This window comes from Anguilla anguilla, chromosome 19 (genome assembly GCF_013347855.1).
Source record: "Anguilla anguilla isolate fAngAng1 chromosome 19, fAngAng1.pri, whole genome shotgun sequence".
NCBI lineage: Eukaryota > Metazoa > Chordata > Actinopteri > Anguilliformes > Anguillidae > Anguilla > Anguilla anguilla.
This window is the reverse complement of record NC_049219.1, coordinates 17,754,376-17,767,718: the sequence shown is the minus strand read 5'-3', so window position 1 is coordinate 17,767,718 and position 13,343 is coordinate 17,754,376. Positions and strand designations below refer to the sequence as shown.

The window sequence follows — 13,343 nt, the reverse complement described above, 5'->3', positions numbered from 1 at the left end:
AACATCAGCATGAGTACTCAACACTCTGCACTCAACATCAGCATGAGTACTCAACACCACCGTACTGAACACACACACTGCACTCAACACAAACACACTGCGCTCAACACAACACACTGCGCTCAGCACAAACACACTGCGCTCAGCACAAACACACTGCGCTCAGCACAAACACACTGCGCTCAACACAAACACACTGCACTCAACACAAACGCACTGCGCTCAACACAACACACTGCGCTCAGCACAAACACACTGCATTCAACACAAACACACTGCGCTCAAAACAAACACACTGCGCTCAACACAAACACACTGCACTCAACACAAACACACCGCAACACCTGCAGTCAGGACAGGCTCATCAGCGTGAGTATGTGCCTGTGTGTGTGTTTGCATGCGTGCGTGTGTTTGTGTGCGTGCGTGCGTGTGTGTGTGTGCATATTATACTTCAGCTGTCATAATTCTGTGTTAATATTACTGCCAGCCACTTTCTGAAACATGCGTATGTATGTGTACACGCTGCAGGTGCTTACACAGTGTCACTTTTACAGTTATTGTGATTGTATTTTACGTTTCCTGATACATTTTTAAATGAGCTTGAAAAATATCTTTATATAAATGTCGCGCCATATATGAATGTAGCATATTTTGGATGAAGGAGTATTTAAAGGGTTCACATGATGGCTTCGTAAAACTGAATTTCTTTCTTTATTCTCTTTATTCTCCTCCCTTTCTCTCCCTCCCTCTCTCCCTCCTGCCCCCCCCCCCCCCGGTCTGTCTCATGCGCGGTGTTGAGTGACTGCACACCGCGTGCTTGTGAAGGTGTGGAGTTCAGTGTTTGACTCCGGCAGCCTGGCGTTCCCAGTCCCAGGAGAGAGGGATGGGAATGTCAGCAGAGTGCCTGACGCGCCCGCCCAGGACTGATCTCTGACAAGCCGGAACATTTGCATCCGGATAAATCATTCAAACAGGGTTACCAAAACAGACAGGATGCTGGGATATAAATAATATTGAGTGTATTTTTATTTTGGGAGCCTGAATACCGTGCTCATTTACAGAGCTGGGAAGCTTGAGTTCTGGGGTACAGCATGCTCCACATGCTCCACACCTGAGCCCTTTCAGAATTAAAGGTTCACAGATACAGAGTTAGTGCTTCTGTAATACAGAACTGCTGTGACTGCTGTGGATGTATAAACAGAGAGATGAAGGATGGGTGAGTAGAGTGTGTGGAGTGAAGGGGGATTTTAGCTCAGAGAGCGTTTTGGTTATTCTGTACTGGACTGGGGGTGTGACCCTGAGCAGTCTGTCCTGCTCTGAGCTCAGCCTGGGCGGTGCTTCATTGCGTGATTGGCAGCTTTGGGAAGCCCCGCCCCATGTCAGCTTTCCCGATCCTGCTGCGGGCTGCTAACCCCCCCCCCCCGGCTGATCAGATTAGGCTCGGGACGCTCCCCTTCCGTCCTCCCGGTAAACGCGTCTTCCTCCCGCCACCCGCCGCCCGCCGCCCTTTCCGTCTGAGCGCTCAGCAGCGGCGGCGGCGGCAGAAATGCCGTTTCATTAGCCCGCTAACCGCGCGCCGCATACTCAGTAGCATTATGGGTAATTTCTCATAAGGACACATTATCGATCCCGGGCCCCACCTGTAACCAGGGGAAATTGCCCCGGGTCGCCCCCGGCCCTGCCGGCCCGCGCCTGAAGAATTAAAGAAAAATTACATTTGACAGCGGTAATGCACCTCCGTCCACACCGCCTATTTATATGCAAAACTGAGGCTGTATGAAAATCCTCCATCTCCTCTCACAGGGAAGAGAAAGCTTTTTTACTCTTGTTCTGTTCCACCCCCCGTCTCTCTCCCTCCCTCCCTCCCTCCCTCCCTCTCTCTCTCTCTCTCTCTCTCTCTCTCTCTCTCTCTCTCTCTCTCTCTCCCTCCCTCCCTCCCTCCCTCTCTCTCTCTCTCTCTCTCTCTCTCTCTCTCTCTCTCTCTCTCTCTCTCTCTCTCTCTCTCTCTCTCTCTCTCTCTCTCTCTCTCTCTCTCTCTCTCTCTCTCTCTCCCTCCCTCCCTCCCTCCCTCTCTCTCTCTCTCTCTCTCTCTCTCTCTCTCTCTCTCTCTCCCTCTTTCTCCCTCTCTCCCCCCCCCTTGTTTTCTGTATGCGTTTCTCTCTGATACTCTCGCTACTTAAATATTGCTCTGCATCCTCATCGCAGACTCCTTTGATGTATAAATAATCAGCTAAATTATGTGCCGTACAGAAGCCCGCTCCTGCCATTCCTATTTTACAAAGTAATTTCTACCCCAGAGGGTCAAATTTCCTGACAAATTCTTAATTACCACGCAGCTACAGAAGTGGAATCTATTTGTGCATAAATCTCCATGGGTCCCGAGCGGCCGGTCCGATGTTATCAGCCATCGCCCGTCTGCTCGCTGAACTCTGTAATTAGATAATACTTTTGATGATGGTACATTTGAAATCTTAATCCATTTAATTTTTTATGAGCCACCCCCCCACCTTTATTTTAATAGGGATGTGTTGGTGACCGTTGCCTGCTTAACTACCATTAGAATTCTGTCCCCAGCTGTAATAAAGAGTAGACATTACTAATATTCCGCTGATAACCGGCTCTGTTTTTCTGTGTCGGAGGGTCTGCAGGTAAGTGTGAGAAGAGCGTTTAATATGCAGAACGGTGATTATGATCCCTGTGATGTGTCCACGCGCTCGAACCCTGACCCCGCGTCAGTGCGTATCTCAGAGAGCACGCTCAGACCCTGACCCCGCGTCAGTGCGTATCTCAGAGAGCGCGCTCAGGCCCTGACCCCGCGTCAGTGCGTATCTCACAGAGCGCGCTCAGACCCTGACCCCGCGTCAGTGCGTATCTCAGAGAGCGCTCGGACCCTGACCCCGCGTCAGTGCGTATCTCAGAGAGCGCTCAGACCCTGACCCCGCGTCAGTGCGTATCTCAGAGAGCGCTCGGACCCTGACCCCGCGTCAGTGCGTATCTCAGAGAGCGCTCAGACCCTGACGCTGCGTCAGTGCGTATCTCAGAGAGCGCGCTCAGACCCTGACCCCGCGTCAGTGCGTATCTCAGAGAGCGCGCTCAGACCCTGACCCCGCGTCAGTGCGTAATGATCTCACTCGGACCCTGACGCTGCGATCGCTGCTAAGCCCGTTGTCTGCTCCTCCACAGCTCACCTTTGCCCGAGACAAACTCCTGCTGATGTCCGGTGACCAGGAGGACATCAACGACTGGTACAGGAGCCTGACCTCCAGCATCGGGTGCGTAACACTAACCCCCCCCTCTCCCCCCCTCCCCAGCATCGGGTGCATATTACCCCCCTCTCCCCCCCCCTCCCCCTCTCCCCCCCCTCCCCAGCATTGATCAGGCCCCCAGCACATGACAGTCTGGGCCTTAATTGAATCCCAGAAGGGGGGCGGGGCCGGCTGTCATTACGGGCGGGCGATGGCTGCTCGTTAGGGGAGCGCCGCGCGCTAGGCTAATTAGTTTATTACACAGACACCCTGACACGCTCGCCCTGCCCTGTACGCCACCAGGGACGCCGTCAGGCAGGTCAGCTGACCAGCCTGCAGGGCAGCCATTACCCGAGTCAGCCTGCTACTGCTGCCACTCTGACAGGAGAGTGCGCGGGGTCGGGGGGGGGGGGGGGGGCGAGAGGGAGGGAGGGAGGGAGGGAGGAGGGTGTGTGTGGGGTCAGAGAGGAGGGAGGGGGAGAGAGAGAGGAGGGTGTGTGTGGGGTCAGAGGGGGGCAGGGGGAGGGTTAGAGGGAGAGAGAGATGGAGATAAGAGTTCAGAGTTCAGAAAGGAGAAGGTGTGGGGTGGTGTGCAGGGTCCCTGCAGGTGGGGGCAGCCAGATGGCCGTGGGTACAGGCTGTTACCCCCCCCCTCGTTTGGCACACCTACAGTGCCCTCGGCCCGCGCTGGGGGGGTCCAGCTCGCCCGCGGCCCCAGCTGGATGCGATAGACTCTGCAGACGCTGGTCTTCTCCAGGAGTGTGACTCTGACACAGAGCTAATGAGCAGAGAGCCTGCTGACCCCCCCGAGCCAGAGAGACACTCTGCTCCGCCATCTTACCCTCCCTGCCTGAGCCTCGGCCCTGTCCCGTATCTGCAGGGGTGCTTCCAGGGGGTCTTATTTCTGTTTTGGGCTGTGATGGGACAGAACCCCCACTTTAAAATACTGCGGCTGTCACTCATTCGCTGAGGGAGCCGGCTCTTCCCCGCAGTACCGCTGTTTGTCCACCTGAGGGCGCTGAGGCCAGGACATCCGGCCCCACTGCTGAGCCTGTTTGGTGGCAGTCTGTGGGAATATGAATGCGGGGGCTGAGTTTATCAGGTGCGTTCGGTTTGAAGCTCGTCTGCTCCTGATTGACACCTGTCACATTCCCGTCACCCTCTGAGGGTTTGCTAAAAGTGGGCGGAGTCAATTAGAGAGAAATTCCCTTTACATTCCTTCATTATCCCGCCCCCGCCATCCTCACACAAAGAGCTGCAGACGCTGGCTTTCGTAGTGAAGGCCCCGTCGAACCCGCTGCCTTTCTTCTGATATTAATTGGCCTGGTGTCTGCGTTTCTGCCAGTGTGAGGGTTGTGCTTTGTTTTCTCTCCTCCCCAGAACAGATCTCTCCAGGCTTGTGGCCTGAGAGCCAGGCCCCTGTTTGTTCGCTTCCCCCCTCTGTGTTAAGAGCTCACTAATCACCTCCTGCTGGTTTTTTAAACGGTCCCAGCCCTGATTCCCCCCCCCCCCCCCCCCCCCCGTCCTCTGGTAATGATCTGCTGATACACACAGCTCTTTCAACACGGGCCAGAGGTATGCTAAAAATATCAGTAGTCAATTTCCAAAGTACCACATTGCCAGTTTTACTTCAATAATAAATAAGCATTACATTTTATTACTGAAGATTCCGAAGATACACGCACACACACACACACAGGCGGCTTTGAGCCAGGGTAGTCGATCTGTCTTTTATTGAATCGATGTGCTCAGCGACAAGGTTAATAATGACACACACACACACACACACACCCTTCTCTATGCAGCGCATTCTGGTTCATGATAAAGGCTCTTGAGGAAAATTCAGTGTCAAAGCTGGTAGGCAGGCAATGCCCAATAAGAAGACTCCTCACAGTTTCAGTCACTCAATACCCAATAAGAAGACTCCTCACAGTTTCAGTCACTGCAATGTCCAATAAGAAGACTCTTCACAGTCTCAGCCCCTACTAAAGCCAAGTCCAGCTTTGCATTATGGGAAATGAGTCTGAACTGCCTGATTTTGGGCAATATTTAACTCTGCCACCACTGTGATTGGCCGGAATGCATTGTGATGTCATTGTCCCCTCCCCGGAGCAGGCAGCTGATGTCCCGGAACACCGTGGTCCACCGGAGGGATGACCTCTGCCGAAAACCTCTGCGCTCTGCCCAGGGGGACCCCAACACCCCCTCCGCCCCGCCTCACACCCGCAAGAGGGTCCTGGTGAGGGCCTCTCTACCTCACATCTACTCCACATTATGTTCACTCAACCAGTAACTCAGACATTACTCCACATTATATTCACTCAGCCAGTAACTCAGACATTACTCCACATTACATTCACTCAGACAGTAACTCAGACATTACTCCACATTATATTCACTCAGACAGTAACTCAGACATTACTCCACATTATATTCACTCAGACAGTAACTCAGACATTACTCCACATTATATTCACTCAGACAGTAACTCAGACATTACTCCACATTATATTCACTCAGACAGTAACTCAGACATTACTCCACATTATATTCACTCAGACAGTAACTCAGACTTTACTCCACATTATATTCACTCAGACAGTAACTCAGACATTACTCCACATTATATTCACTCAGACAGTAACTCAGACATTACTCCACATTATATTCACTCAGACAGTAACTCAGACATTACTCCACATTATATTCACTCAGACAGTAACTCAGACATTACTCCACATTATATTCACTCAGACAGTAACTCAGACATTACTCCACATTATATTCACTCAGACAGTAACTCAGACTTTACTCCACATTATATTCACTCAGACAGTAACTCAGACATTACTCCACATTATATTCACTCAGACAGTAACTCAGACATTACTCCACATTATATTCACTCAGACAGTAACTCAGACATTACTCCACATTATATTCACTCAGACAGTAACTCAGACATTACTCCACATTATATTCACTCAGACAGTAACTCAGACATTACTCCACATTACATTCACTCAGACAGTAACTCAGACATTACTCCACATTATATTCACTCAGACAGTAACTCAGACATTACTCCACATTATATTCACTCAGACAGTAACTCAGACTTTACTCCACATTATATTCACTCAGACAGTAACTCAGACATTACTCCACATTATATTCACTCAGACAGTAACTCAGACATTACTCCACATTATATTCACTCAGACAGTAACTCAGACATTACTCCACATTATATTCACTCAGACAGTAACTCAGACATTACTCCACATTATATTCACTCAGACAGTAACTCAGACATTACTCCACATTACATTCACTCAGACAGTAACTCAGACATTACTCCACATTATATTCACTCAGACAGTAACTCAGACATTACTCCACATTATATTCACTCAGACAGTAACTCAGACATTACTCCACATTATATTCACTCAGACAGTAACTCAGACATTACTCCACATTATATTCACTCAGACAGTAACTCAGACATTACTCCACATTATATTCACTCAACCAGTAACTCAGGCATTACTCCACATTACATTCACTCAGACAGTAACTCAGACATTACTCCACATTATATTCACCCAGACTTTACTCCACATTATATTCACCCAGACATTACTCCACATTATATTCACTCAGACAGTAACTCAGACATTACTCCACATTATATTCACTCAGACAGTAACTCAGACATTACTCCACATTATATTCACTCAGACAGTAACTCAGACTTTACTCCACATTATATTCACTCAGACAGTAACTCAGACATTACTCCACATTATATTCACTCAGACAGTAACTCAGACATTACTCCACATTATATTCACTCAGACAGTAACTCAGACATTACTCCACATTATATTCACTCAGACAGTAACTCAGACATTACTCCACATTACATTCACTCAGACAGTAACTCAGACATTACTCCACATTATATTCACTCAGACAGTAACTCAGACATTACTCCACATTATATTCACTCAACCAGTAACTCAGGCATTACTCCACATTACATTCACTCAGACAGTAACTCAGACATTACTCCACATTATATTCACCCAGACTTTACTCCACATTATATTCACCCAGACATTACTCCACATTATATTCACTCAGACAGTAACTCAGACATTACTCCACATTATATTCACTCAGACAATAACTCAGACATTACTCCACATTATATTCACTCAGACAGTAACTCAGACATTACTCCACATTATATTCACTCAGACAGTAACTCAGACATTACTCCACATTATATTCACCCAGACATTACTCCACATTATATTCACTCAGACAGTAACTCAGACATTACTCCACATTACAACAGTCCCACTGTGCACTCTTCCCTTTACACAAAGCCCTCAGAGTGAACCATTTAAAACCAAGAGCTATTGTGCTCTCTGTTGTGCGTCCGAGAGAGCTTCCATTTCCTGCGGGCAGCCCTGGGCGTGTAGCAGAGAGAGCAGGGGCTGATGGGAGTGGTAACAACGCTGTCTGAGCAGTGATGGCGTGTGTTAAGTGTGTGTTAAGTGTGTGTTAAGCGTGTTAAACATTTTAAACGTTACGCGCTATTAGCACTGAACAAACAAGATGCCCGTGCTGTGGGGTGTGTGTGCACTCACCCCGCCCTGTTCACACTTTCACACTGCTCTGAGCTGCCCCCCCCACTCTGTGGGTCCTCCCCATCGCCGGGGAAACGGTTTAGCGGGGTTGGGTAACAGGGCTGGATAATGGGGGAAAATGGCCTGAAATTCTGCTCTTCTTTCCCGGTTATTTAAGCTTCAGTGCTTTCCACTTTGTTGGCTGAATTGAGTTGAGTTGGACCCCAGTCCTGGGGTGCGGTTACCCAGGGCAACAGACCCCTGTTCCTCAGTCGCTCCCCTCATCACCAGCAATTAGGATCCCAACCCTCCCCCCGGCCCCGCCCCCATACACACTTTACAGCCTTCATAATCATACACACACTCACAGCCATGAACCCTCACACAATTTCTCAGAGATGATTGCTTGAAATCTCTTTTTCTCTCCCTCTCCCCCCCCCCCAGGTCACAGTGGAGCCCCCGGGGCAGAGGGGCGACCCCGCTGGTGTGGCCCCCCCCGCAGGCTCGGACCCGGCCGGGGCATCAAAGAGGATGAAGCTGTCCGGTGGAGCCGTGGAAAGGTAGTGGGGTCGCCGTGGAGACACCAGAGCAGGCCCCTGACCCTGACCCCCCCACCCCCCCGCTGCTTATTTATTTACCGACTGTCTCCAATCTCACAGCCAATTACAGCAGCACCACAACAACAGTGACCAAAAAGGGCCAAAAAGATCAATTATTCAGACGGCACGGGGGGGGGGGGGGGGCTCCGGCAGCTTGGGGCTCCGCGGTTCTGCTAGCTTTACCGCCGCGCTCACGTCCGCGCTCTGAGGAAGAGACGCAGCGGAACCTCGTCAGAGGGAGGCGTGGCGCCGGTTACCCTATCGGACTCAGCCGCTCGCAGGAGCTGCACTCTCTGGCCCGTCCGTTTGTCTGTCTCATCGCTGCCTCCTTTTATTTTGTCAAAAAATGTGGGGCAGCCTGGGAAATGTAGTCCTAAGTGCTCGTTCCCAGTCAGATGGTCTTCCACACATCATCCAGGAAGTAGACACTGTTTAGGAATGTAAGTGTGGTGACCCACTGAAAGGTGACCTGCTTCAGCCTGTTGTTAAAGCTCCTGTGCCCTGAAACACAAACTCCTGCTGCAGTCCCGTTTCTCACCGTGCCTGTGTGTCTCGCTCAGTCCACAGGAGGCAGCAGCGGCCGGGTCTGGCTGTGTGATCCTGTAACCCCCCCCCCCACCGTCGCCATGGAGCCGGGCTATCTGACACTGGGCCGCTGAGACGGGACGGCCGGGCGCAACAGGGTATCGGGTCCCACGGACACACACTCCCTTCAGCTCAGAGTTCCCAGCCTTTCATCACTTTTATCACTCTTCCTGTCTGTGAAGATCGCTCTCTCCTCTGTGTGACTGCACCGCCCAGCCCCGATGCAGCAGGAAGTGTGGTGATTACTGATCATGCTGGGGGAAAATGAGGATCATTTTGAACATTATTTTTATTTGATGGGAGCTTTTTATTTTTATTCGACATTTACTTTGGTTAAGTTTTATTTGAAGGCTTCTGTGTGCTTGTGCAGTGCGATATGCACAGCCGTGTAATCTCAGTGATGTTGCTCGCCATGTGGGATTCGGACCGAGCTTTTATTACTACTGATATCAAGCTTGCCGGACGCCATTTTGCTAATGTGTGTGGCTGCATGTTGTGCATTACAGGGTGCTGGTGATGAGATTGGAGGGGACAGGTGCAGCAGTGGGACGCGTGTTTTGAGCCTATTGCATGGTGTGCATGTGACTGTCAGACAGTACTACTGAGGTCATTACTGAGACTGCTGCCAGGATCCCTCAGGGGTCCCGTCCCATCCCAAAAGGGCCCGTGTGGGGTTTTGTTTTAGCCCAGCACTACAGCACATGATTTTTATGCTTTAACTCATCATGGTCTACGAGGTGTGGTAGAGCAGAAGCCTGCACCCACACCGGCCCTGTTGGGGTGAGGTTGGACGCCCTGCTTTAAAGAGGAGCACTGTGCTCTGCCCTTGTGAGTGACCCAGTGTGTGCTCTACCCTTGTGATTGACCCAGTGTGTGCTCTGCCCTTGTGATTGACCCAGTGTGTGCTCTGCCCTTGTGAGTGACCCAGTGTGTGCTCTGCCCTTGTGATTGACCCAGTGTGTGCTTTACCCTTGTGAGTGACCCAGTGTGTGCTTTACCCTTGTGAGTGACCCAGTGTGTGCTTTACCCTTGTGAGTGACCCAGTGTGTGCTCTGCCCTTGTGAGTGACCCAGTGTGTGCTCTGCCCTTGTGAGTGACCCAGTGTGTGCTTTACCCTTGTGATTGACCCAGTGTGTGCTTTACCCTTGTGATTGACCCAGTGTGTGCTTTACCCTTGTGAGTGACCCAGTGTGTGCTTTACCCTTGTGAGTGACCCAGTGTGTGCTTTACCCTTGTGAGTGACCCAGTGTGTGCTCTGCCCTTGTGAGTGACCCAGTGTGTGCTCTGCCCTTGTGAGTGACCCAGTGTGTGCTTTACCCTTGTGATTGACCCAGTGTGTGCTTTACCCTTGTGATTGACCCAGTGTGTGCTTTACCCTTGTGATTGACCCAGTGTGTGCTCTGCCCTTGTGAGTGACCCAGTGTGTGCTTTACCCTTGTGAGTGACCCAGTGTGTGCTCTGCCCTTGTGATTGACCCAGTGTGTGCTTTACCCTTGTGAGTGACCCAGTGTGTGCTTTACCCTTGTGAGTGACCCAGTGTGTGCTTTACCCTTGTGATTGACCCAGTGTGTGCTTTACCCTTGTGATTGACCCAGTGTGTGCTTTACCCTTGTGATTGACCCAGTGTGTGCTTTACCCTTGTGATTGACCCAGTGTGTGCTTTACCCTTCTGATTGACCCAGTGCTAATGTTCACAGCGGCGTCTTCTTATATAGCTGCTCTTCTGCTGGTCATTTTACAGTGACCAGTGAGTCTGATTCCTGTGCTCAGTTCTATTTGACCCAAAGACTTTTTACCGATTAAGTTATGTTCAGTTCTTTCTGTATATGAAGATTGCTTCCTGAACTTTTAATTGGTCTGTGTACAGACATTTTTTCTTTTGGTTGGTTGTTTTATATTGTATCTCATCCTGTTACTCCAGACAGAGGCATTCTGAAAAGCTGTTACTCCTGGTGGAAATTAAATTGATTTCAACACAATGGTGAAGCAGAGGCTACTGGCAACTTTGTGTGTGTGTGTGTGTGTTGGTGCGTGTGTGTGTTGGTGCGAGTGTGTGTTGGTGCGAGTGTGTGTGCGTGTGTGTGTGTTGGTGCGAGTGTGTGTGCGCGTGTGTGTGTTGGTGCGAGTGTGTGTGTGCGTGTGTGTGTGTGCGTGCTGGTGCGAGTGTGTGTGCGTTTGTGTGTGTTGGTGCGAGTGTGTGTGCACCTGTGTAACACTCATTTAAAGGGCTGTGTCTGAGTGGTATACCTGTCTAAAAGGCCCTTTTATGTTGAGCTGCAACATTGACTGCTTAACACACAGCTGGTGTGCAGGTGCTCTCAGGAAGCGGCTATGCAGGGTTTCTGCAGTCAGGAAGCTGAAGGCTGAGAGGGTTAGGGTTGGGGTTGGGGTTGGGGTTGGGGTTGGGGTTAGGGTTAGGGTTAACCCTCTCTGCAAATCTGAGCCATTTTAGAGTCATTTTCAGTCTCAGGTCGTTTGATTTAATTTCAGTGGCTCCAAAACTTCAGAGCAAAAGTATGATGGCTGTAGAGAGTTTCAGTGTCTGAATTCAAACCTTTACAAAGTCTGCCCCCTGCAGGATTATATTAGAAACGCAGGACAATAAGACTACTCTCTGGACACACAAATCTCAGGATAGATCATAGGGCCATTCAGGTAAGTTTAGGATGTCACATGACCATTCAGGAAGTAAAGGGAGCAACAAGTATGATGAGGAGTAAATAGTGATTTTTACATTTTCAAATACTGTACCAGGTCGCCTGCTAAGGGTGTTACCTGAGCCCTTTGGAATTCCTTGATTCAATAAGACAAAAGGTCCTTTCAAACATTGATTTTGAGCAGGTTGCCAAAAACGGATTAATGAGAATTGCAGCTGAATGACAAAACAGCCATGTGAGTGTAAAAGTGAGAGTGAGAAAGTGTGAGTGTAAAAGAGATGGGGTGGGGTGTGGGTGTGGGTGTGTGGGGGGGGGGGGGGGCGAGGGGGGCTGTCCAGAGCCCCGTCTGTCCTCTCCGCTCCAGCTCTGAGACGCACGCACATTACAGCCCTTTAATTAAGACGTTTTAAATATTCAGTGGGCCTAAATCAGGAAGGTTTTTAAGAAATAATTGAATTCAATTCTATTTTTAAAAAGCGGAGCATTAAGATCTGAGCGGCGCAGTCAGGAGGGATTAATGTGCGGCGCGTTGGGGCGCTGAACCGCCAATTTAGCGCCGTTTCTATCGCGTCTTTCTGGCATGTTTAACTGACCGTTTCCTCCTGTCCATCACTCCAGTGTCCGTCTCCTCCAGCCGCGCGCAGCCCTGAGAGAGACGCGTGACCCTGAGAGACGTGTGGCAGGAGTCCGTTCCGCTCAAATAGACCGTCCAGCCGCTGTTCACATCTGCCTGCTAATAAAGCATCATCTACGGAGCCTGGGATCTGTTCGGCCGCAACATGCAATAATTTTCATAATGGATTTATGTAAAAACATCAGTAAAACTGTTTCACATGCTGTTGAACAGGAAGCCCCCCGAAGACCTGCGGGTCCCTCCAGCCCCAGCTCAGGCCACTTTTTATGGCTCCATAATAAAAGATTTGGGCAAAACTTGGATTCATGGGAGAGTAGCAAAGAGGAAACCACAGATAAGAGGAACAGTGCTTGCTTCACATTTGCAAAAAATGATGGTGTGGGTATACTTTGCTGCCCCAGGACCTGAAGAGTGGATTAAAATTCCTCAATAGCAATGTGAAAGACTAATATCAAATTATTGGAAGCTTTTGGTTGCAGTTATTGCTGCTAAAGGTGGTGCAATCAAAAGTTTAAGAGAGAATTACTTTTTCACGTGGATATGGGTGTTTGATAACTTTTTTCATGAAATATTAATTTTAAAAAACACACATATATATATATATATATATATATATGAGACTACGTTTCTTGCTAAAAAAAAATCAGTTTCTACATTGTTTCCCCTCAAAATTTTGTATTTTATTCACTAAATCAGCGACATTTTTTATGACAGAAAAACATTTAGTTGAGAATCGGACATAAACCCAGAAATCTCTGCTTTGCTGCCCTCTGTCGGTAGCCTTGTAATAATGTCTGATAGAGCCGGCAGGCATCTTTAGTAATTCGCTTATACTAACACGAGAGGGCGCCAAAGGTATATTTTATTTAAATACTTCCTTTGGCGCCCTCTCGTGTTCATATAAGCGAATTACCAAAGATGCCTGCCGGCTCTATCAGACATTATTACAAGACAGCCGACAGAGGGCAGCAAAGCAGAGATTT

The 13,343-nt window shown here is 49.4% G+C and overlaps 1 protein-coding gene across 4 annotated transcripts in view; it reads left to right on the top strand.

Moving 5' to 3' along the window:
- arhgef39 (Rho guanine nucleotide exchange factor (GEF) 39) overlaps window positions 1-11,055 on the top strand; it is a 53,117-nt gene extending 42,062 nt beyond the window's left edge. For all 4 annotated transcript variants that reach the window (XM_035402484.1, XM_035402485.1, XM_035402488.1 and 1 more), the window contains 4 exons: window positions 3,184-3,272; window positions 5,361-5,484; window positions 8,330-8,445; window positions 9,045-11,055. In XM_035402484.1, the coding sequence (XP_035258375.1) occupies window positions 3,184-3,272; window positions 5,361-5,484; window positions 8,330-8,445; window positions 9,045-9,090 (375 nt within the window). In that variant the 3' untranslated portion in view covers window positions 9,091-11,055. The remainder of the gene's footprint in view (window positions 1-3,183; window positions 3,273-5,360; window positions 5,485-8,329; window positions 8,446-9,044) is intronic.
- The last annotated feature ends 2,288 nt before the right edge of the window (window positions 11,056-13,343 follow it).